Source organism: Triturus cristatus, chromosome 1_2, assembly GCF_964204655.1.
Source record: "Triturus cristatus chromosome 1_2, aTriCri1.1, whole genome shotgun sequence".
Taxonomy (NCBI): domain Eukaryota; kingdom Metazoa; phylum Chordata; class Amphibia; order Caudata; family Salamandridae; genus Triturus; species Triturus cristatus.
In genome coordinates this window covers 390,696,570-390,720,569 of record NC_140580.1, presented here as the reverse complement: position 1 = coordinate 390,720,569, position 24,000 = coordinate 390,696,570, and the positions used below count along the sequence as shown (strand labels likewise).

Below are 24,000 nucleotides of genomic sequence, written 5' to 3'. Positions count from 1 at the left end.
TGAAGAGGTCGCGCTCCCGCTCTCTCAGGAGGAGAAGATCACGGAGCCATGGACGGTCATCGTCGGACTCAGGATGACGCCGTAGGAGGCACAGGTCCAGGTCGCACACGCGATCCTCGACCAGAGACTTTTCCCCGACGCTGTCGGACTCGCCGGGGACTAGGGTGTCTCCGGTGGACGATTTGGTCTCTTTCCAAGAGGTGCTGTTGAGAGGGGCAGCGAAGTTGGGTATCACGGTGACGGTTCCAACACCCACGACGTCCGTGATATTCGAGACACTTCATAAGAAACATCTGTCTCGCTCTCTACTGCCTCTTGTACCAGGACTGGTGGAACCCGCGTTGGAGCTGTTCCTCACTCCCGCGGTGACGAAGGCCGCACCCTCCAGGCTTATGAAAAAGTATAGGGCCCCGGAGTCGGACCCTACCTTTTTGAGGGTGGACCCGAAGCCGGATTCGGTCATCATGACGGCGGCGAGGAAACAACATGCGACCGCCCCTTCATCGACGGTCCCGCCTGACAAAGAAAGCCGCTGGCTGGATTCTGCGGGCAGGAAGGTGTGTGGGACCGCCGCCACCACCATGAAGGCGGCGAGTGCAGGGGCTTTGTTGGGCCGTTACGACCGGGCCCTGTGGGAGTCCCTGCAGCAGTATGCGGACCTGCTGCCCCGGGACAAGAAGGAGGACTTCTTGGAAACAGTGCGCGAAGGCATGCTGGTTTCTAATCAGGTGATCGGCACGGCGGCGGATGTATCCTTGTTGGCCGCCCACGCCTACTGTCATGGCGTCCAACAGAGGCGGCTGACGTCCCTCAAGCCAGAGGCGCAGCAAAGAGTGGCCAACCTGCCCTTCTCAGGGGAAACCCTGTTCGGGAAACATGTGGATGATGAGATGGCCCGCATGAAGGCGGAGGCGGAAACCCTGACGGCCGTCGGGTTGGAGAAGGCCGAGAAGAAGAAGCGCCCGTTCCAGAGGCGGTTCGGATCTTCGGGCAGAGGGCGTGGGCAGGGTTCGGGACAGCAGCAGCAACAACAGCAGCAGTTCCGCAAGCCCTTCCAGAAGCGCCAGAGGGGTAGAGGAGGCCAGCAGGCTACTACCACTACCAAGGGCCCTGAGCGGCTACTTCCCCCTCAACCGTTACCCACTCCAGTGGGGGGAAGCATTCAATTTTTTCCGGCAGAGTGGAGAAAAATTACTCAGGACAAGTGGGTGCTGAATATTGTTTGCAATGGATACAGTCTTCGGTTTATCAGCCCGCCTCCAGCGATTCCGCCGGTCAGCTCTCGATTCCAGCTGAGAGAGCTCCAGGCGGAGGCAGACATCTTGTTGAGAAAAAAGGCGGTAGAAGAGGTACCTCTGTCTCAAAGGGGAAGAGGTCTGTACTCTCGGTTCTTCCTCGTTCGCAAGAAGTACAAGAACGAGTTCAGGCCCATTCTGGATTTGCGACAGGCAAACAAATGGATTCGCAGAGAGAAGTTTCGCATGCTATCGTTGCACCAGATTTACCCTCAGCTGCAACGGGGAGACTGGCTCTGTGCCATAGATCTACAGGATGCGTACTTCCATGTGCCCATAGCACAGAAGCACAGGAAGTTCCTGCGATTCCAAGTTGGCGCCAATCACTATCAATACACAGTACTGCCATTCGGGCTAAAGTCTGCGCCCAGGACCTTCTCGAAGTGCATGGCGGTGGTGGCGGCACACCTGCGGAGGAACAAGGTGTTTGTCTACCCGTATCTGGACGATTGGCTGATCAAGGCTTCATCCTTCTCGGAGGCGCAAGATCACTTCCGATGGACGTGCGCTCTCTTGCACAAGCTGGGGTTACACGTCAACATGTCCAACTCGGTCACGACTCCGGTCCAGTGCATACAGTACCTGGGAGCCTCCATCGATACGCGGTCAGCAAGCGTGTCTCCTTCGGAGGAGAGACGGTTATCACTCCTTCGGAAGGCTCAGGACCTCAGGACTGCTCCATCGACGACAGTGAGGAAGGTGTCTTCTCTACTGGGATCGATGGCCTCCTGTATCTTCCTCACGCCTCACGCACGGCTACACATGAGACCACTGCAGGAGTGCTTGGAGGATCAGTGGGATCAGAGGACAGGCTCTTGGGACGACAAGATACGACTGTCGCTGCATGCTCTTCAGTCTCTGAAGTGGTGGTGTTCGGCGGAAAACCTCCTCAAGGGGGTTCCCTTCCACAAGGACATTCCCACGACGAGTGTCGTGACGGATGCTTCTCTCCAGGGCTGGGGAGCGCATTCCGGGGACTTGCAGATTCAAGGAAAGTGGTCTCCTTTGGAATCGACGTACCACATCAATTTCCTGGAACTCGGGTCTGTCTTCCTGGCATTGAAGGCCTTCCTTCCGTCCTTCCAGACCAACTCGCTGCTGATACAGACGGACAATACAACCACGATGTATTACCTCAACAAGCAGGGGGGGTCGAGATCGCGCACTCTGTCGCAGGAGGCGCAGGCGATCTGGCGCTGGCTGCTGGCCCGAGGACTGACGATTACAGCCACGCATCTGCCAGGGGTGCAGAATGCTCAGGCGGACGCCTTGAGCAGGCTGATTCAGGAAAACCACGAATGGGTCATAAACGACGAAGTACTAGGAGAAGTCTTCGCAAGGTGGGGGACTCCAGACGTAGATCTGTTCGCCACCGCCGAAAACAGCAAATGCCGAGACTTCGCATCCAGGTACTACCAGCGGGGGACGCTGGGGAATGCGCTATGGATCGATTGGTCGAACAGCTTTCTGTACGCTTTTCCACCCATTCCCCTGATTCCAGCGGTGCTCATCAAGCTGTCCCAGTCCAGGGCGCGGATGATCCTGATCGCCCCGGAGTGGCCCAGGCAGTGGTGGTTCACGGACCTACTTCACCGGTCTCTCCTTCCTCACATGCGGTTGCCGTGCAGGCCGGACCTTCTCACGAAGTTCGGGGGGCGGATGGTGCACCCCAACCTCTCGTCTTTGAGTTTGGCGGCATGGCTCCTGAAATGGTGCAATATGGCCATCTGAATCTACCAGACGATTGTATGGACATACTGAAGGAGTCTAAACGACCTTCCACTAGGACATCCTATGCTTACAAGTGGAAGAGGTTCTGTATCTGGTGTAAGTCCAAGAACTTTTATCCGACGACATGTAAGGAAGATGTCATCCTTCCATACCTTTTACATCTGGCGCAGTCTGGCCTTAATTTCCATTCCATTAAGGTTCATCTGGCTGCTTTGACTGCTTACAGGAAATGCCCTTCACAGACTTCCTTCTTTCAGATCCCTGTGGTCAAGGTTTTTTTATAAGGCTTGAAGAAAGTGTTTCCTCCCATCAGACTTCCCTCGCCTTCCTGGGACTTGAATGTGGTGCTGTCCAGACTGATGAAGGAGCCTTTTGAACCCATTCACAAGGCTTCATTGCAGCACCTATCCTGGAAGGCGGCGTTCCTAGTGGCCATTACATCGGCCCGCAGAGTGAGTGAACTTCAGGCATTATGTTGTCAAGAACCTTATACTGTATTTCATGCTGCTAAGGTTGTGATGCGTACTCACCCTAAATTTCTTCCTAAGGTTATCTCTGATTTTCATGTCAACCAGATCATAACTTTACCTACGTTCTTTCAGAATCCCTCTTCGCCAGCGGAAAGGTCTCTCCATTCCCTGGATGTTCGGAGGGTGTTGAAATTTTATCTGGATAAGACCAAGGATATTCGTAGGTCTGACCAATTGTTTGTTAATTATGGATCAGTCAGGACGGGTCTTGCGACCTCTAAGCAGTCCATTTCTAGGTGGATTGTGTTCTGCATACAATTGTGTTATCAAAAGGCTAATAAGACCTTAGGGGGTAAACCTAAGGCTCATTCCACCAGGGGCAAAGCTGCCACGACGGCTTTGCTGCGTAATGTTCCTATTGCGGAAATCTGCAAGGCGGCCACTTGGAAGTCGGCGCCATACCTTTGCTGCGCATTACTGTCTGGACTCGGATGCCAGGGCAGATGCTCAGGTTGGGCAGGCTTCGCTGCGAAATTTGTTCGCACAGTAGTGGGTTTGTCTTGTTTGTTCTCCACCGCTGTTGTTGTGTGGGGATGGGCTTGCCATTCTATTCACTAGATTATGACTATACACAGAGATCCCCTACTACAGAAGGAGTAGTTTCTTTTCTGTAACTCCAGTTCTGTAGTAGGGGTATCTCTGTTATAGTCATAAGCGCCCGCTCTCCTCCCCGGTGGAGAGATATTTATTCATATGAAGAATGCTACAGGTCTGGCGTGCTACGCCTTCAAAAAGAACTGAAAGTAAATGGGACCTGCTGGGCATTCTGGGATACTGGGGAAAGTTCTGGAAATATGGAAAGTTTTCTTAAAAGGCACAGTATCCTGTTTTAAGCCACATAATGGCAGCCTATGGGGCTTGTCTGTCCACTCTTTCCTCTCTATCATTCCAGAGGCTTTTGCTGGTAGAGGCAGGGTTTTTTCCTATGTGGAGAAAAACTAGACAGGCAGTGCTGTTTGTGGATGTTGGTGGAATTCTAGTTGAAGTACTGGACAGTGTAGCCTGTGGGTATAGGCTGCATTATCTGTCTTTAAATTAAATTCTCTCTTAAAGGTGTATGCAGGTCTGCATGATTTGTCACCTTTAGAGATTATTTTTTATTGCTCCGGGGTCCACGCACATGGGCGGGACTATTCACTAGATTATGACTATAACAGAGATACCCCTACTACAGAACTGGAGTTACAGAAAAGAAACTACTCCTTCTGGCTAAAACTCTTCATACCATAAAAATTCACCAGTAATGGTAAGCACACAACACATGCCATAACTCATGCCACCAGTCATGCCCAAAACAACAATTTGGCAAAGGTAAAGAAGCAAATAAAACAGCAGCCAAGAGAACACCATGGTGCCATGGATTGTGGTACAAGTTGTTGCTTGTGCTGCTAAGAATACCTGGTGAATTTCAGTGGTTTGATGATTTGGAGTAAAAGTGGAAATATAAATATATATATTTTTCTGGTGCAGTCAGTGATTTATAGCTGCAGCTGCTACATGCACCAGGTTATCCCTAAATTACTGAGGAGGTATGTCTTCAGAAGCAATGCTGAGCACCCAGGCGATTCACAAAGATACCTCAAAGACAAAAGTACCTGTTGGAAGAGTCCACAAACCATGATAGTCCGCCTTCTAATGCCAGTGTTGCGGACAAACAGTGAGGAACAGAGTGTAATTATCTTTTTAAATTTGAGGTGGTTACCTTATACTATTATTTCAGCTAAGTACATAACATCACTTCCATCTTCCATAGATCCTCCAATATTGTGATGAGGAATCTTGTTGCCGTAAACTAGATATAAATGTGTATCTGGTGCGCCTGCTGTATCAATAGAGTATTTGGGTGCTTTACACTTAACACATTTAACACGCTACAATGTAAAAGTAAAAAACAAGATACATTTGAAACCAGAGACAATTCAACCATAAGAAGATATGGTGACATATGGGAGTAACTTGAAATAGCATGATGTTTAAACAATAACCCTTTACCTTAGGTAAAATACCCAGAAGAAGATAACATTCCTCTTGTTTGTGGGGTGGTAGTGCGTAGCGTAGTCCAATAGTGCGCCAAGGGAGATAATGAATCCCACTGAGAATGCACTATTGATTACGAGTAACATGACACCGGGATGAGCAGATGTTTCTCTTTGCTCATGATATTTAGAAATATCCTTAAAGGTGAGGTAAACAAAGTCTTTTTCAAATCAGGTTGAACATAAGATGATCCAAATGTGTGTGTATTTATGGACCAAGGCATAGGATTATTACTCACCCATTGAATAAATTACCACCTAGCGGTTGGAATGCAGCTGTGGTTATGGACAGACAGATGGACAAGATTAGGCCAGGAAAGGGTTTAAAGGCAAATGCTATAAGTTCTTGCATTGGTGAAATAGGACGGTGTCTGTTACATTTGCTATAAACATTAACAGGAAAGAAATGCCAGCAGAAGCTAGACCTCATTGACTCCTAAATGTTGGTCGAGCTATTTTAATACATAAAAGTTCACTGCCTAATACACAAATAGGTTTCTAATCATCTGAAAGGTTCCAAATACTGGGTAAGATTCCAGTACGAGTCCCAAATAAATTGGTAGCAATTGCAAAAATCACTCACATATGATTTTTCAGCTTCTAAATATTCCAAATATCGATTAAATTTCCATAGTGTAGAGGTGCAAATGAAAGGGAAAAAAAGTTGCACCCTAGTATTTCTTGTTGTAATTAACGGGATTAAAATGATAATGCAACTCTTAACTAATCCTTGGGAAGGTGGCGCAGAAATGCTAGATGTGAGTTGACAACATTTCGCTCCGAGTACACATATATCAGTAGAACTGCTGGCTTACGTCAACATCTTAATTGATACATGAGGATTTTACACTTTTTGTTAGGCAAAACTTACATGAAACAGTTTCTCTGTCTTTGGAAAAACTGCCACCAGGTCATACAATTTGATTACGCCCGATGAGACTCTCTGTTGGGAAATATACATTATTACTGACAGCAAAAATACATTTGCAGAACAACTACATAACATATGACATTTTAATTAACAGTCAAAATGGTTAAATCAGTAATGTACACAGGTCTGCAATTAGGCAAGTACACTTTGTGGCCATTTTCAATAAGTAACACTTATTGTCATTGGGCGGTCTCAGAGAAACAACAGTAACTGTTTTGTATTACGGACCTAGGTAAAACAGAAAAATAGGAAAACTTACTAATGCGTTGATATGAGAAGGGTCGGTAGCTATAATCGTCAACCTGCTAACAATTTTAATTGGCTTGGATTTCCCCTATAAGCAAAGAAAATAAATCAAATTAAAATCTCCGCTACTTACATAATACATTCTTAAAAGGGCCGTCAATCCCCTTTTTTACTATAGCTCCATACATAAATTCTAAGAATTGAATTTGCTTGCTGGCTGCAACAGTGGACATTTAAAGGCCAGGCAGGATAGGGAAATTCATATTTTAATACTCCAACTCTAGTCTAGTCTGTGGAGTAATTATTAAAGAATCGGTTATGGCAAGAAAAAGGAAATTAGTGTATTAACACACGAGGATAGAACGGAGAAGAGACATGCTGGGCAAAGCTGCAATAGTAAAGCCTGGGAATTGAATGCATCTTGTAACCCCAGCGACTCCTGGGAAAAGAGAATATTACATACAAAAGTGGTTATTACTCACACAAAGTATAAGATATATGCTACAGAACAGTGCCAGAGATCTGTTCACAGTAGAATGACCACCTCCTTCCACGTCATTATGGACGCCGTTTCCAGTCGTGGCTTTTGTAGAACAGCTTGATGAATTCTGGGTTTTATAGTCTTGTTTTACTTCCATTAAACTAAGACTAACACACCTCAAAATCAACAAATTGTAGGTGACAAGTTCGGGTCTGGAGAGGGTGTCAGTAATGATCTGGTGGAGTTCTCCCTAGTTTCCAGTTGTTTACCATGCTTGACGTTTTCTGCTGCCGTTCATGCTTCAGACATGTGCACCACCGTTCATGGTGGTACAATCTAATTCCAAAGGTTGCAACATGCATAACGTTTTTTTAAAGCATTTCAGATTGAGTTTACTCTAAGATCGATTACATTGCTTTAAGGTACTGCAGAGAATGGGAGCTTTATAAATTTGCGGCTAGACGGCTGCAGACTAACAAGATGGGCGGCAGCCATTAAGAGTCCACATTATTATAATCGCCAATCCAACAGGTCAAGCAAAAACAAAACAATTAGGGACACAAATTGAAGATGAAGATTAAAAAGGAATCAAAACCAGTTAAAAACAAGCATTTGCAATGCAATCGGTCTCGCCTTTGGGACCTTATATGTATTTAGCTATGCAGCACATTAGCCTGGGTGCTGAAACATCTACTGTTCTTTAACATGGTTGAAAGTAAACACCAAGCTGCGTGACATGCCAGGTATAGGAACACATGGAGAGAAATATTGCCTTTCAGCAGAAAATGGAATAGTCCAAAGCTCTGTTTTTAATATAAAATCAGGGCCTTTGGTGGTCATATCACTGAAAATACAAGATTTGAAAAAAATATTATTGTCTACCGGTGCTCGTGGAAGACAATTTCTATGGACTGGAATCTAGAGAATGGTAAAGTGATTGTGGTATTTTACTGACCTCTGCTGGTCGTCTATCAAGAAAGTAAAATAGAGGCAGTTGCCAGAAAAATTTAAGAAAAGAAAGTCCTTCAGCAGAAAGCAATTGTGGTATTCTAATGACCTCTACTGGTCCTTTTTTATTAAGACAAATTAAATAGAGGCAGTTGAACATACAAAAAAGTCCCAAGCGGAAGCAGACAAGTCCTAGGGATGATCTCCAGAGCCCACAAAGTACATACACATATAAGTATATAGTAATATACAAGTATATACTAAAGTATATAGAAGAGGTCTCGGTTGCTCAACCTAAAAAACATAATTGGTATAATGTTTTTCTCCCATTGACTTTTATTGAAGTAGAGGCAAGTTCAGGCGGGAAACAGTCAAATAAAGCCATTTTTGGCTTGAAAAATCAGGAGTCTTCACCTGAATATTCTATTTTATTGGCATGTATAGCATCAGGCATGGGCCTGGGAAAGTTGTCAGGGCAGTTTACATCACTTGAAGTTAAATTAGCCAACAGTGGAAGTGAGCTGACCTATTGTCCCTTGCTACATGCTGAAATGGTGAAAAAAGATTGAATGACACAATAGACCAATATATTAAGAGGACTGGGAGAACGTAAAAGTAAATATATCATACAAATGCTTTTAGTAAAATCAAAAGGTCTTAATTACATCATTAAAAAAAGGTTTTGGCTCAAGCTAGACCTAAAAAAATATAAAATCGAGAGTTCTAGGTTATTGCCTGGCTTAAAACTATGTGCAGGCCTTCATCCACAGTTACATTTTTAGGTGGACGTAGTCTATTTTTCCAAGGATGTGATCACCTGAGAACTGGCCTAGTATACACAGTCTGTTTTCTATGTCTATAAATATATTTTCGCTCGTTCGTGAAAACCGGACGCAGCAATAGCCTCATCTCGTGGAAGACTGGCGGCCATGTCAGAATGGTGTTTGCGTTTAACGAGACGCAGCAATCGGAACCCACACTTTGGGCAATAACGTGAAGAAAGGCTGCCTATGTGTTGCGTAGGATAAACAATACGAATCTTATCTATATATTGCATTGGAAATTCTAACCCAGGATGGATGATGCCACGACGTTAATACTAATATTGTCGGGAACGTGAATTTTGCCCGTGCGCCAGCCAGATGAGGTCAATACCTAGAACGGAAGGCTTACTTTTCTAGATGAGTTTAGTGTTATCAGTGAATGCCCGCAAGCGACTTGGTAGCCGGGTTTCTCGCACATGCGCAGAGCGTTAGCTCCCATTGGGTGTTGAAGCTACAGCTGAGAGACACCGCCCGTCTGTCATGGCCGGCCAAGGGGGCTCGGGCCCCAGTATCCTGGAATACTTCGGGGGAGAGGATGGCTACTGTTGTGGATACAGCCGTAGCGAGACCGGGAACATGTCCCACGGTAAAAGGAGGGAAGAGATAGAGTGGGTTTCGGGATGCTCTGCTATAAGAACTAGCAACTGGCACATGAACAAGTGAACACTTAAACGCAGTGTCTCACAGCACAGTGTGTAGTTATAATTTTTGAGCGGTTGCACGCACTAAATTATCCAACGAGTCACTAGATTAGAACCGGCGAGTTGAAAGTGCGGCTATGGATGGCTGCGCCAGTACACTGGTATTTACGACTTGGAAGGCTCCAAACTTTTACGTGTAAAACAGAGGGGCGCATGGAAGTGTGATACTGTCCCCACCTGCCACTCCCATTGTCTGTCCAGAGTCCCTTTCCTCCTACACACCATGAATTAGGTACCTGCCCTCCTACGAACCTAAACAGCCTGCAGGCGCATTCCTGACCTGGCAGTTGCGAAGGTGCTGCGGGCAGGGAGGAGGAGGGCTGCGGGCGCCGGCGCGAGGTGTGTGCGCGCGCGCGTTAAGCAGCCGGGGATGCGGTGAGGGGGGTCGGCAGTGGCGGAGTGTGTGCGCGCGCGTGTGTGTGTGTGTGCGTCTGCGCAAGCGCGTCCACAGACCCAGATTTCTGCGCGTGCCCTGGTCTGTCTCCCTTGGGAGCAAACACGGCAACAATAAGTCTCGTTGGCGGCAGCGCTTCGTGTTGCAACGCCAGCGAGACCTAAAAATCTTAAATCCCCCCCCCTCCCAAGGTGAACTGTGGAGTTTGAAATCTCCATCACTCTCACCAGAGAAGACACATTGTGGCACCTGCTCTATTGGTTCATCACAATCAGCGGCTATTTATTTTTTAAATGTATAAGTGTCAGCTGGATTTCGATTTTCGTGCGTATCTTTTGTTCAGTATATTCACCTTACAAGCAGTATCAACCTTGTACACAACCGACCTACCTACTAGTGGGCTGGTGCTCTGTTACAATTCATCCAACATTACTCCCCAACAAGCCCCTAGGTTACAATGAAGCATTTAAGAGTAAAACTTTAGATGGATGGCTTTATGCAGGTCCCCAAACTGCTGAATTGGAACTTTGCGCAGAATCACAGTTGCATAACACACCATTTCTAACCTGCAGTTTGACCCCGCTTCTACACATATACCACGCCATTTGTCAAACTGAGCACTTCCAACACATTAAAGGTGAGACAGCATTGCTTCCAATACCAATTCCACACTTGAGTGAGTTATGAAAGAGCAATTCTGAGGAGAGTCAAATAGAAGGAACTAACAACAGTGGTAGTCACGAAAGGAAAATGGGACGACATGATGGGGAGAACGAGCAAAGACATGAGACGGCAGACAGAACAAATCAGTGAAACTCTGGCTAAGCCAGAAGGTCTGGTTTTATTGAACGGAAAAATGAATGTGTCCGTCTGTAACACAACTGGTACTCATGTAAAGCACATGGACACCTTTGGGTCGAGTTCCCGCTATATAGGACAACAAAATATTATAAATAAATAGATATCAATGGATTTAAACCCAGGGACTCACGAATGCTGTTTACGTCGTTCATAACATTAAAGTCTGGCCTATGGGTTTTGTCAAGAATATGAAAAAAAAGACTATGGAAAAATATTACAAATGATTTGTCTGTGTATAACGTACATATGTCGATAATGTGATGATTGTGACAGTGTGGTGGTTTTCAGATGTGAAATAGTCTCTCATGCAACGGAAGCACTTCCTGGAGGTGGAATGATGCACCATGAGGATCACAGCGAGTAATGCTCCAAAGCCCACTCTATGAATATTTTAAAGAAAGAGTAGCAATGTGTAGAGACCACTGAACAGTAAAGTCAGACCTAGAGTGGCAGCACAAAGAGTTCAAAGTAAGAGAGAAAATAGGTGACAAAAGGAATACCACAATTTCATGCTGCAAAGGAAAGAGTGGACGTTTTTCCAAGGACCTTTCCAACTACCATACTGGCCCCATTGGTCATGTTACATGTCAAAGATATCTCAAGCCTATTTATTTCCTCAATCCAACCATCTGCAAAAACCAGTGCACCGGCCAGCCGTCTAATGCCAGCACGCTGTCTGGTATCCCCCTTTTCTAAGATGTTCCGCCTTCCATTCCCACCTAGCCTAGAGATGTGGAGAACCTATTTCAATGGTCGACCACCCCACTCACTAGGTTGCTCCATCTAAACCTGCAAATTCCACAACAGAAGATTGACAGCCGGTCATCGTACCCATGCTGGGTTTTGAGCACCCATTCAATAGTCTGTATCCTCTCCCCCTTGTGTTTTGAAAGGTGTTGGTACTGGCATGCTTATCTTTACACAAATAAAACAAAAATACCTATTCTTTCCAGTAAAATAGGAAATATTTATTGTAATGTATTTCTGCACAACCTACAGCCAATGTTCACTTTAAAGTAAGGGATGAGCATGGAGAATAGAGTTCTAGCCTAGATTCCTTACCTTTTAGTCATGCAGCAAGCAGAATATGGCAATCTAACAGCACTGCCTCCTACTTTTGAATACTGAGAAATCACTGAATGTGTAATTCTAATTGTATTTATATACCACATATCACCCCTGGCGAGGCATTGAAGCGATTTGAGCCAGGTAGCGCACTAACCCAAGGTCAGTGGTTAGCCCAGAGTTCTTGGTTTTTGTCAGTTATTATTAGTTATTTATTGTGAATTAGTCTTGTGCACTCAGGCAAACCATTTTATGCATTCTTTCCAGTTTCTTGATGGTAAATTAAATTATTAGGAGTTAAGGGTGGTCATTTGTTTGTGGGGGGGGTTGAGCTCATGCAGATGGCTGGTGAGGGATAGAAGAGGAGCTTGAGGAGATTAAACATGGTTAGGATGCACGTGTATGACTTTCAAAGAAGAGGAGTTTCTGATCTTTGATACGAGTTGAGGGCAACTTTCAGAAATATATTCATAGTGATTATGGCAAACATGCATATCACTTATGTGCTCTGATAGAGCGGGGTGCATCGGATGGAAGGGGCGGGGGCACTTGAAAGAAAAAACAAGCATTGGCAATGCCAATAGGTCTTGCTTTACAGGAATGTTGTATGGTAATGTAAAACATTATAAGTGAACAGCATGGTAATAAATATATATTTGTGTGGAAGCGAAGAACTGTAGAATAATGTTGATGTATGTTAAAAGGTCAAGTGACGGTTGCACTGTCAAGCCAGACCTAACAATCCATGTATGTTAATGACTGCCCCCATCCCATCCGTGCTGCTTCCAGAGGAAAACAGAATCAATTATCAAAAACATTTTAATAGTATTTCAATGGGGGGGGGGGGGCATGTGTGTGTGTGTGTGTGTGTCCGTGTGTGTGTCCCCCTGAAGTTCAAGCATAGGCTGAATAAATAAACAAAATAAACGCAGCTGTGTGGAGGGCAAGCAGTTATTTTTGTGGAACCACACAACGTCTGCCCAATTAAAACATGTACTCCTGGTTTCTAACATGTGGGCTGAGCCAAAGCTCCTCTCAAGTGATGCTCCTTCCCCCTGGCAGGGGAAGGAGACCTGGAAGCAGCAGACGAAGAAGAAGAAGAAGAGAAAGACCTCTCCCGATAATGCCTCTTCCTCGAACGTATCCCCATGGCAGCGGAATGCAAGAAGCACAGTCAAAAACAAAGAAACCCCACAGCACAAAACCGCTATGCGGTACTCACCCCACTAGCCCGTTCATAACGAGCAGCCCACAGCCGGGAACATCGAGGCGCCAGACTCCCATCCCGCCGTCAAAACTGGAAGTCAGGCAGGCCGAAAACCGGAAGGGGAAAGAAGCTGCAGCCAATCCGGGAGCAGCAAACCGGCCGCGCCCCCTAGCAAGCCCGGCAGGCCAGGAGGCTATCGGGCCAGAGGAAAGCCAACGCGGTATCACCACCGCCGCACGGCAGAAACAACCAACGAGAAGCCCGTGCCACTCCCCCCAGGCCCGGCAGGTAGGGAGAGGCCTCTGACGAAGGACCGACCAGCAGCCTCCGCGTAAGTAACCAGCAAAAGGCAGGAGGGCCCCCGCTCCTGCCACGTCCATACCACTGTCAGTATGACAGAAAAAAAGAACAGGAGGAATGCTGGGACCGGTACGCCTTATGTACTCCCAGTGGGAGGGGGAGGGTAGGTCCAGCATTCCTTTGTCCTTTTTTTCTGTCGGTGAGATAGTAAATCTCATTTGTAATGAAGGTGTCGAGGACGTAGGGACCTGGGGGTAATAAAGCAGTGTTCAAAAACACGAGTCAGAACAGTACTGCCAATTTATTGTGGTTTAAGATGCTCCCCTTATGTAACATGTTTTATAACATCCGTATAAATCGTTCAGCCGTTCTCACGTTGTCGGTAATTCACAGCTCTGAATAGCACAAACCTTTACGTTAGGCAAAGAGTGCAAGCTTTGAGCGCATCAGCACATCTCGCAAATTTCAAACAAAATCAACAAGCTGATACCTGAAATTAAGTATGAAGAGCAGCTGAGGGCATACACCAGCTGCTGTGAAATATATTGACAAGGCTACACAGGATGAACACCAGTTATTGTATGATACCATCAGACGTTATCAAATAGATAGCTGAGGCAAACTATAATTTACGGAGCATCACAAAAGGGTGTGCCCTTCCCTCAGACTGTCTGAGGCTACTGATGCCTTAAACAAAAACAAGCATTTGCAATGCATTAGGTCTTACATTTGTGAGAGTTTGAGCTATTAGCATTGTAAATGACAATACCTTTTATTTATGTGTTTTGAAAACCTGCTAGCGGTGTGTAAACACGCACTTTAACTTATACTCTTTGCTTACGAGAAGCAAGGCTGGCAGTAAAATAGTCGCAATTACTGCCAGCCTTGCTTCTCGTAAGCAACAACTATAAGTACAAAGTGCGTGTTTATGCACTGCTTGCAGGTTTAAAAAACACAAATAAAAGGCATTGCCATTTACAATCCCAATAGCTCAAACTCTCCTGGAGGAGATTAATCAGGAAGGGGGCTCACCATTTGTGCACAGTAAATATTGGAGTAGTGTGCAAACTGATTCTGTTTGGAGCACTACCATAGCCCCTTGCTGTGTAGGATACCTTCCATAAGCTTTAAATCCAAAACCATTACCACGTTGGGATTCCGAGGCCATTATGACAGTGCTAAAAACAAACTAACAAATACCATGAACTGGAGAAGGCAGCCTGCTAAAAGGGGTAACGCATAACAAGTCTAGTATCTTTAGAATACTGTGATAGACTGGTTGAGGTACTGGGTTTCGTTAAGTGAAGCGTCCTGTCCTGCATTATTTGTTTCTTTAATGTTAGACACTCTCGCCCCACCCGCTCTCCTATCGTTCGGCCTGCCAGCCTGCTCTCATTTACTGAAAGTCTCCTATGACTGCCTTAGGACTGTCGCCGAAGAGAAGTGTCCCTGGTCTACCCACACTGGCCCTCACCACTAACACCACACGGTACCTCTCACAGGCAGCAGTTTTCCTCCCAGCGACTCCAAAACCCCACCCACAAGACATACCAATTAGTTTCTCAGCCCAAGCTACAAACCCAGCACAGTTCTTTGATTGGCAATTATCCAAGCCTTTCTCTTTCGAAAAAAAGCAGTGCTTCGGTTTTACCTCTAGCCCCCAAGATATGAAAAACAAACCAACTACATGGCCTAACAAGTAAAGCTGCTGACTGTCTGCCTGGGGATCCAGGTTCGAGTCTCTGCGTCGGCTCTACAAAACACATGGAGACGGTATCAAAAATATTTAAACGCATAACAAATATAATAAAAAAATATAAATATAGTTATCAGATCGAGTGAATTCCCGATGTACAAAAAACATGGCAATGGGAGGGGAGGAAGTGCACGGAGTGGGAGGGGGAACTGCATGGAGCAGGAGCGCGAGGGGGAAGTGCACGGAGGAGGCTATCGGGGTCTTATGAGCAACGGAAAAAAAAAGTGTTGTGGGAGAGCGTGTCCTGCCAGCAACAGCAGGCAGGAGAAAGCCATTTAAGAAAATAGTGCTCGGAGGCTGTAAATAAAATGTGCATAGTAAAAACACATGTAACAGGACGGGGTGTTCTCATGGGAGGTTACAAGAATAGAGAAGGTGGTACTAAGCAGGGACTTCTAAGCCTATTGACCAATGAAAAGCCACCAATTACAAAGGACAGTGACATGAGCCAAATAAAAAGATGGGCGGAAAGTGGGTGGAGCTTTATGCCCATATCCTGAATACAGGATGTTTTGAAGAGACAGCGCAAGCCTTGCTTAGGCTAGACCTAATAACAAACAAAAAAAGGGGGGGGGCCTCAGGTATGCCCAGAATCACACGGTTAGGTTCAAAAATCACAATTAAAGAGATATGGACCTTGTAATGGTGACCGAAAAAACTGTGTATGTTCATAGAGGGTGCCCCAAGAAATGGTCCCAGGTCTGGGGTGGATGGAATGTTTACAGGGGAAATATCTGTGAGCCCCCACCGGATGCAGCGGACTCGGATCTCAGTGACCAGGACTAATGGCTCCACCGCTGGAGATGGGCGGGGAAGGAAACGATGGGGTGATGTCATTGGGCTGTTTATTCCTCTCTGTGACACCTGTATTGTCATTGCTCCGGTACCTCGTAACCTTTGTATGCCATGCCTTGCACTAAACAAGTGGTGTTTGTTTTATGTGTTGTTGATAAACCCAATAAAAATATTTTTTTTTTAAAAAATCACAATTAAAGTCCCTTCCAGTCAGACTTCTACAGTTATTTCAGTTTTCATTCAGCTTGGCTAAAGCTATTCGAGGTCCCCGACAGGGAGTCTGTATTAGAGGTGCACTCAATTTTCATATTTTATGCATACATACACTCACTCTTCTCTTTCCTACATTGCTTTGAGATGCTGTTAGGTACACCAAGGTCGCTTCTACCTTCTTCCACTATGCTGAGAGTATATATAGATTCCCAGTTGGTGAATCAACTTAAAGGAGATGACCTCACCTGTACTCCATTTTTATAATTAAAAAAGTGACTTTCAGTATCATTTATTTTCTTTTTTAATCATCTTCACTCCAGTCTTCTTCATTTTCTCCAAGAATCGTGCACAACTAGGGTTATTTATCATCCTTCCTAAAAGCAAACAGTGACTTCCTATCCACTAAAAGTTTCATATTTTGCAGCAATTGCCTTCACCCACCACCCAAACCCTCAAGTAACATTCTGGCCCCCAAAAGCACCATCTTGTATACCTTCGGATCCGACAAAAAGGCAGAGACACTCTTTGGGAGCCTGTTAACCTATGTAATCGCAGACACTTCAAGTAATGCCTTGCTAGACACCCATGATAGTACCTCCGCCACAAGAAACAATTTTGCATCTCCTACACACAGCATTGTCCAAATACTGCATCTGACATTGCTTACATTTCGACTCATTAAAAGGAGTTTCCTGCATACATGAGGGCAGTGTAGGGTGTCATTTTTAGTGAATAAAAACCATTTTCATGTAGGTGCGCTACACTCTTATATTACTTGTGATTATGTTACGTAAAATGGAATATCATGGTTATCAGAGACCAGTTATCAAACCGGTTGGTATCTTCAAACCTTTAGACCTTGTTCAGACTCAGTGTCTCACTAAAACATACTTTTGCTAAGATGTGAGAGACTGACACAATCAATAGGCCATGTGTTCGTAGAAGTCAACTTCATCAAGAAGAAAGGGCAAGTAAAGAAGAGAGGAACAAGTGCACAAAAACTAAAAGGAATTTAGAGCTCAGCACGAGCTGTAACACATTTTTAAACGAAAAGAAAGACATAATTGAAGGAGCCTCTCAATCAAGAAGAAACAAATCCAAATACTGGAAATTTGTATGAGCTTTTATTAAATCGTGAGCTGTCATGAGCCAACTCAAATTACTCAAAAAAATAATTGAAAACAAAACACTTTGATTCGCAGCCTCCTCTACACAGTAAATCGTTGGTCATAAGCAGGTGAAATACGGAAATGATAAATCTCCCATCTTCAACAAATTTAGAGTGCTGCAAAGTGACGTTTTGAAAGAAACGACTCACTGGCTTCCTTTAGATGTCCAAAGACCATCTGTCTACCTAACTAATGCATCTAAAAACAAATTGCACTAAATGTCAGCGGAAAAATACATTTGATAGGCGTCATTAGCATTTGCAATACTAACATCCATATACATTATCAGAATGTATGGAATCTCAAAAAATTAGCATCAGTTTTGCAGTTTAGGAAATCAGAATAGGACATGCCCACCACGCCATCTTCTGTGACAAGACATTCTTTTAGTAGTAAAATATGTATTGTATAAATGTTTTAATTTGTTACAATATACCATATGCAGGGCTACTGGAATTATGCGATTGTAAGGCTGCTGCGATTTTCGCATAAATTATAGATTGACCACATTTGCCACACAATGCATAATCGGCGGATTTTAGCCAAAAACCATTTTGTTTCTAGCTCAAACTGTTCAAAACTCACTAAAAACGCAGTGACATGTTGCCGCGCAGTTTAAGGCCCACTGGTCACTTTTCAGTTCTTTATTGCTATATTTGACTGTTACTATCTTACTAATGAGATGCAACCAACTCCAGACAATGCTAACAAGTTTACAAATGACAAAATAATAAAGTAATACTATCACAAAATCTGTTACATAATCTTTTTTCTTGCCACATAATTTACTTAACCCTACCGCATATATGGGCCCTCTCCTGTTGCATAATTCCAGCGGCCCTGACAATATGTAAAACAAGCATAAGGAGAAGAACAAGATGAAAGGATGAACTAATTACTCAAGTACAGATCATTCATATGGATCATGACTAATAAAAATAAAAATATGTCCTGCCTTCTAAGGCACATAAAATGTAAGATGTTCCATTTGCCCACTCATTAGTTATACTGGCATTTGCTTTTAGTCTTTCGTAAATTACGTCCAAATATCGTGTCAGTGTCCCGATAAAGGAGTTTGAGTGTAACTGAAAGCAAGCTATGATAGCCTTTGTCAAAGTGTGTAAACATAACCGTCTGAAGAAAGGTAACAAAAATTTTCTATGGATATCACTCAGCCCAGGGCAGAGACAGATAATACGATTTAAAGATTAATTTTGATAATTGCAAAGTCTACATGCAGGAGACCTTAATTTAAAGGTCCAAGGGCCTTCACATTCTTCCAGTTGGATATATAATAAGCAGAATCTCATAAATGTTTGCTTAATTGTTGCCTCTAGATTGGAGTCAATATACTTTTGATTCGGCTGAAGATAAGATTCCATATCTATTTACAAAACTTTACACAGAGAAGTGCAGAATAAGATGGTGTTCTCAGGAAATACGTGACCCCTCTAGCACAATTCTAAGTGATTGCAGAAAAGCATTTTATTGAAGGACGGTTTAGGACATACAGTGGAAGGACTGATTTTACTGATTTTATCCGGGACTGAAGTAAAACCAGCAACAAGATACAGATATTCTTTTTAATTATACAGCCCTTAGGGAAGTCGTGGGGTATTCCCCATTACCGACGAACTACGTGTTGGCTTTGAGGCTAGAAAGAAAGAAGTGATCGAAAGGCTGAACCATTAAAAACAACTTGGAAATACGATTGTGATTCTGGACATCCTTTTGTGTACTGAAACGTTTTATAAAGTGTGTGCTCGAGGCGAAGATATGGTATTGACAGTGATATCTTCATTTGGAAATGGGGTGAATCTCCCTACCTCCGAGAGCATTGCAACCGTACTAATGTGTCAGATATTGTGTGCAATAACTAACTGAGCACCAGATCCCTCTTTTGACCACCCACAAGAGACTGATTCCATAAGTGATTCTGTATGGATATAGGTTGATGTTTTTAGTAAGTCGCTAAGGCGATACAACTCCTGAAGGCTTTCCCTGGTAACTGTTTGCAACATTCAATTTTGCAATCAAATAAAAATAAAAACAGAAGAAAAAAAAAGGAATATGTACTTCATGCCACCAGTAAATGCCTAGAGGTGATTTAGTTTGCTGGTTTGCAGTATACATAAATCTCTGTGTCATTAGAATCATGATCAATAAACCAACAGGGGCTACAATTTATCAATGGACATGCTCCAAAAACATCTCAATCTGCTCCAACGAGAGCGCATATAGATGCTGTTTAGAGATTTGAATATAAAAATGTTACTTTGGTCTGAACTTACCTGTACAATTGGCAAGGTTGTAAAGATTTCTGAGGAGGATAATGGTTTACTAATTTCCTGAAACAGAAAGTTTAAGTCTGAGTATTTTATCTGTACAGTGGTAAGCAAAATCTAATTTGGTTTTATGGGTGCTATCAGGGACTTGAGGGCACGATCTTTATTTCTCTGCACAAACAAAAACTGATTTTACATTTCTGCACAAGATGAACCAAAGAAATGATTGCATTTTGAGCATGGACAACTTGGCAAAAACAAACTGATTACAATTTCAATAAAAATTTCAAGTTAGACTGCCATTTCAAGACTAGAGGATCCCCATTATAGGTTTAACCCATTGGCAGCTATTACCAAATCAGTGAACGGAAAATATTATTGTATGGGAGCTATTTCTTGTTTTCTATACATTGGAGCCTTGTGAAAAGTTCTAAATTATATTGCATGGACATACCACTTTCTTCTCTTGGAAATCAGCGACATGATTGATGGCAACAGTTGAATATCCGACTATGAAAAACAAGAAAGAGCGATATTTAGATTAAAACCTCGTGAGTCAATATACATACAAGAATAATTAAACCACAGAAGTTAGCTTCAAAGTTCTGAACTTAGGTTCCATGTAACTTGATTTAAAAGCATTACCAATACTGATGTAAGCATGATTGTATTAATATCTGAAGCAGGCTAAAATGTTAACAAGGAGGAGCGAGGCGAATACATAGTCCAACACCTTGCTAGTAGTGCCTACCTCACCACACTCAAAAAGTAGATTTACCACTGGTTACGCAAGTGCAAACAGTTTTGTTGGACTGCCTAAATACATCGGAAACACTTAGCATTGACAGAGCATTACACATAAACCAAAATGTAAACATGCACAGGACAGTGCTAAATATGTTTTAAAGGTAAAGATCTCATACGAGGATATAGATCACAGCATGCAGACAGGTTTGTTGTAGGAGGGGCCTACTTTCTCATCTCTATGGGTTTCCCAGTTGCACGAGCACACCCCGACAGCCAGCAGAACTGCAACACTTGCATCCAGAAGCATTCTTCAGTCACTCTGGGTGCTCCAAGCTGGACGCACGACTGAGCTAACTTTAAACCAATTCTCAACGTTCATCCATGTCTTCGGCCTTCTCTGAGTCTCCAGCTTGACTTTTCTAGCAGCTTAGCTATCCTTGCTATAAATCTGTTTATATTCAGGTCCACACACCAACTTTAGATATAGATATGGTTTTATGGACTTTTAAACAGTTGACCGTGCGCCAGGTACCCTTTCCACTGGGAGAATAAATTATGTGCAAGAGAAGTAAAAACCCATGACTAAAGGGTTGCAAACGTGCTGAAAACGTTTCCATGCTGTGATATGTTTTTGAACAATAATTTAAATTATTTTACAGAGTGGATGACGTTTTAATTCACCTCTCAATATTTGTAGTGCTATATCTCAAATGAAAATTTCATAGTCCGTTTTAAAGGGATGAGTAACGGAGGTCGACCGCACGCTGGGAACAGAGTAGCGCTAAAGACAATCCTTGCCCTACAAATGATGAGAGCGAAAAGTCTCACTGAACACCCCACAGAGACAAGTACATTAAAATAAATACAAAACAAAAGATGAATAGATACTTTGCTCAGGACAGCCAGCATTGATCAGATGCCACCTATGTAAAGAACGACTTGTCAGAAGAAAACCAAACTTGGTACCTTCACTAAAATGAGGGCCAGGTGCACAGATCCATTTGTCCAAAACTGAAGAAAGGGGTAACACTCTCCCAGGTTAAACAATGTCTCTGCTTAGGCATATGTAGAGTGCGAGCTGCACTCATCACAGTGTTTGTCACGCTGCTTGAAATAAAGCTTCCACGGTCAGCTACAATGGCAAGAGGGACTCAAAAGTTCCAGCTGGCCTCAAAGGAGGAGAAAGGAGTCCACCGTGGGGTCCTGCGCTTTGGCTGGCCACCCATGATGTTCTTGGCATGGATCTCTGAACAGATGGTTTGCCAACAGTGTCTTATCTTCAGATCCTGCTGAATACAGCCTGTCAAATGTACTCCCGCCATCTCACATTCTTGCTCTTTCATCTAAAACAATCTTACTCCATCTAAATCCTAACTGCCTGACACAAGCAGACACAGAATAACTACATGTACTGTGGAAATCGGAAATAATTTCCGTTACCATACGCTGAAGCCATCTTGTTAGTGGCATCCATTTTGTTAGCTATGTAATTCTTCCGTCTTCACTGTTGCTTGCCTTTCTATTCTGCTTGAGTCATCAGCCTTAGTTAACTCTTTCTGTAGTGAGCCAAAGCAATGTGCATGCTGAGAAAAGGCCTGTAGCTGCTAGAATGCACCTGGTTAAAGATATAACTGTCAATACCTGGTAGCATGCCTGTTTCCAGCACACTCCACAGGCTGTTTTGCTGTCTTGGTGGTACCAATATGGATTTAGAAAAAAGTCAGCTGGCTCCCCCAGAGGGGTCACCTAATAGATATATCTTTATTAAATACGGTATTTCTTCCATAATGTATAGTACACTGTGTAATAAATATACGAAAAAGGATCCCGATTTACGATGGCCTGTGAATGGGTCCTTTGATTTGAAAAAGATTCAATATGTAGAGCAGTGTTTATTCAAGAGAAAAAGTTGACAAGATATGTTTGATTGTGTACGAATGTGGGAGAAAGAAGTGCAAGAGAGAGTGAGGAAAGAAGAAGCTATAGCAGAAAAAGAACAGCGAAAAACGATATATCAAAAAGCGTTAGAATTAAAAAATAAATAGATCAAGGCAATAAAAGAAAAAGAGAGGCGTTTAGAGGTACCCTGTTAGGCGCCCCATTTATCCCATACTTAATAAACCTCAGGATGATTCCATCTTGTAAGATCGACCTCCGCCCCCGTATAGGTTTCCCTCTGCCCCTGAAAATGATCTTTCTGAAGAACATCTTTCCTCAGACGATAAAGACTTAGATAAGCAAGATGGGCGGCAGACTCACTCTACTTTGACTGTTGAAACACTATTAGACCCACTGCTCGCAAAGAAGCTATTGGGACTACTTCTGCTCCAGACCTTGTAGCGATGATTCAGCAGTGGAAGGATTTAGAGCAGTTATATTTTGCAGAGAAATTCCCTTGGGAAGTAATACTTGGTTTTAGGAACGTTTCTAAAAATTTAGAGCCCACTGATATCAATTCTGATTATAAACAATTAAATGATGGAACTTTACCTTTTTCAAAGATACCTGATTTAATTAGGCGAGTGGTTAAATTAAGACATGATACACTACGTTTAAAAGCGGAGCAAAAATCAGCTAGTAAAGTTAAAACTAAACAAACAGTTCAGGCCCCAGTGCAAAAAGAAGAGGTTTTGGGGACAATGACCCGAGTAATACTGTGGTTACTGTGAAACCGATGCGTGAAGCCGCGACTCTGTATGTTACACCGAAGGGTGCGGGAACAAGTGCTGATAAAGATTCAGATGATGCAAAGGGATATTTTGTCTATAATTGGGTCTATGCTCCTTGGAGTAGAGCAGATGTTATGGCTCTTAAGGCTGCTTTGCCCGACCCGCGGAAAAATATGTCCGCTTTCTATGAGGAAGTGGAGGGAGCTATTAGCTCCTGCACTATGACCTTGCCAGATATCAATACATTTTTTGGACTTATTTTGCCCCCTGATATGTGGAGAACAATTCGTAAAATAGATGATAATGTAGCATATGGCGATACTTGGGTGCATTTAGAAGAAATGGATGCAGCTAGAAAGCCTGCACAGAAACTACAACAGGAGATATTAATCTTCCCAAAGCTATTGTGACTAAGTTGAAAACTCTCATACCCCCTAAGAAAATAGATTGGACTAAGTTAGCGTCTTGTAAACAGAAAGTGGACGAGTCAGTTTCTGATTTCTTTACACGATTTGAAGAGACATTCCATGACTTCAGTGGGCAGTCCTTGACAGATGACACGAGTAAGCATCTGTTCGTCGACCAATTTGTCGCTAACATGTTGCCAGAAATAGCTAGTCGTCTAAAGGCGAGTAAGAGTTCATGGACTAAGTCTTCCCCAGTCTCCCTTTTGACTATGGGCCAGTATTATGAGCGTCAGGAATTGGAAGCAAAGGGCAAGGAAGATAAGAAGGTAAAGGAGTTAAAAACAAAAGTTGTGTTGGTTCAAGTATATGGTCCACCATTCAGAGGTGGTGGTAGAGGCGGACGTGCAGT

The 24,000-nt window shown here is 43.7% G+C and overlaps 1 protein-coding gene across 2 annotated transcripts in view; it reads right to left on the bottom strand.

The window, feature by feature from the left end:
* Nucleotides 1-24,000, bottom strand: part of RPP30 (ribonuclease P/MRP subunit p30) — a 117,562-nt gene that overhangs the window by 66,614 nt on the left and 26,948 nt on the right. The window contains exons 2-5 of one of the 2 annotated variants that reach the window (XM_085614965.1): nt 20,223-20,278; nt 19,775-19,831; nt 6,783-6,857; nt 6,464-6,535 (exon numbers count right to left, since the gene is read on the bottom strand). In XM_085614965.1, the coding sequence (XP_085471091.1) occupies nt 6,464-6,535; nt 6,783-6,857; nt 19,775-19,831; nt 20,223-20,278 (260 nt within the window). The remainder of the gene's footprint in view (nt 1-6,463; nt 6,536-6,782; nt 6,858-19,774; nt 19,832-20,222; nt 20,279-24,000) is intronic. The other variant, XM_085614966.1, reaches the window with a different exon arrangement.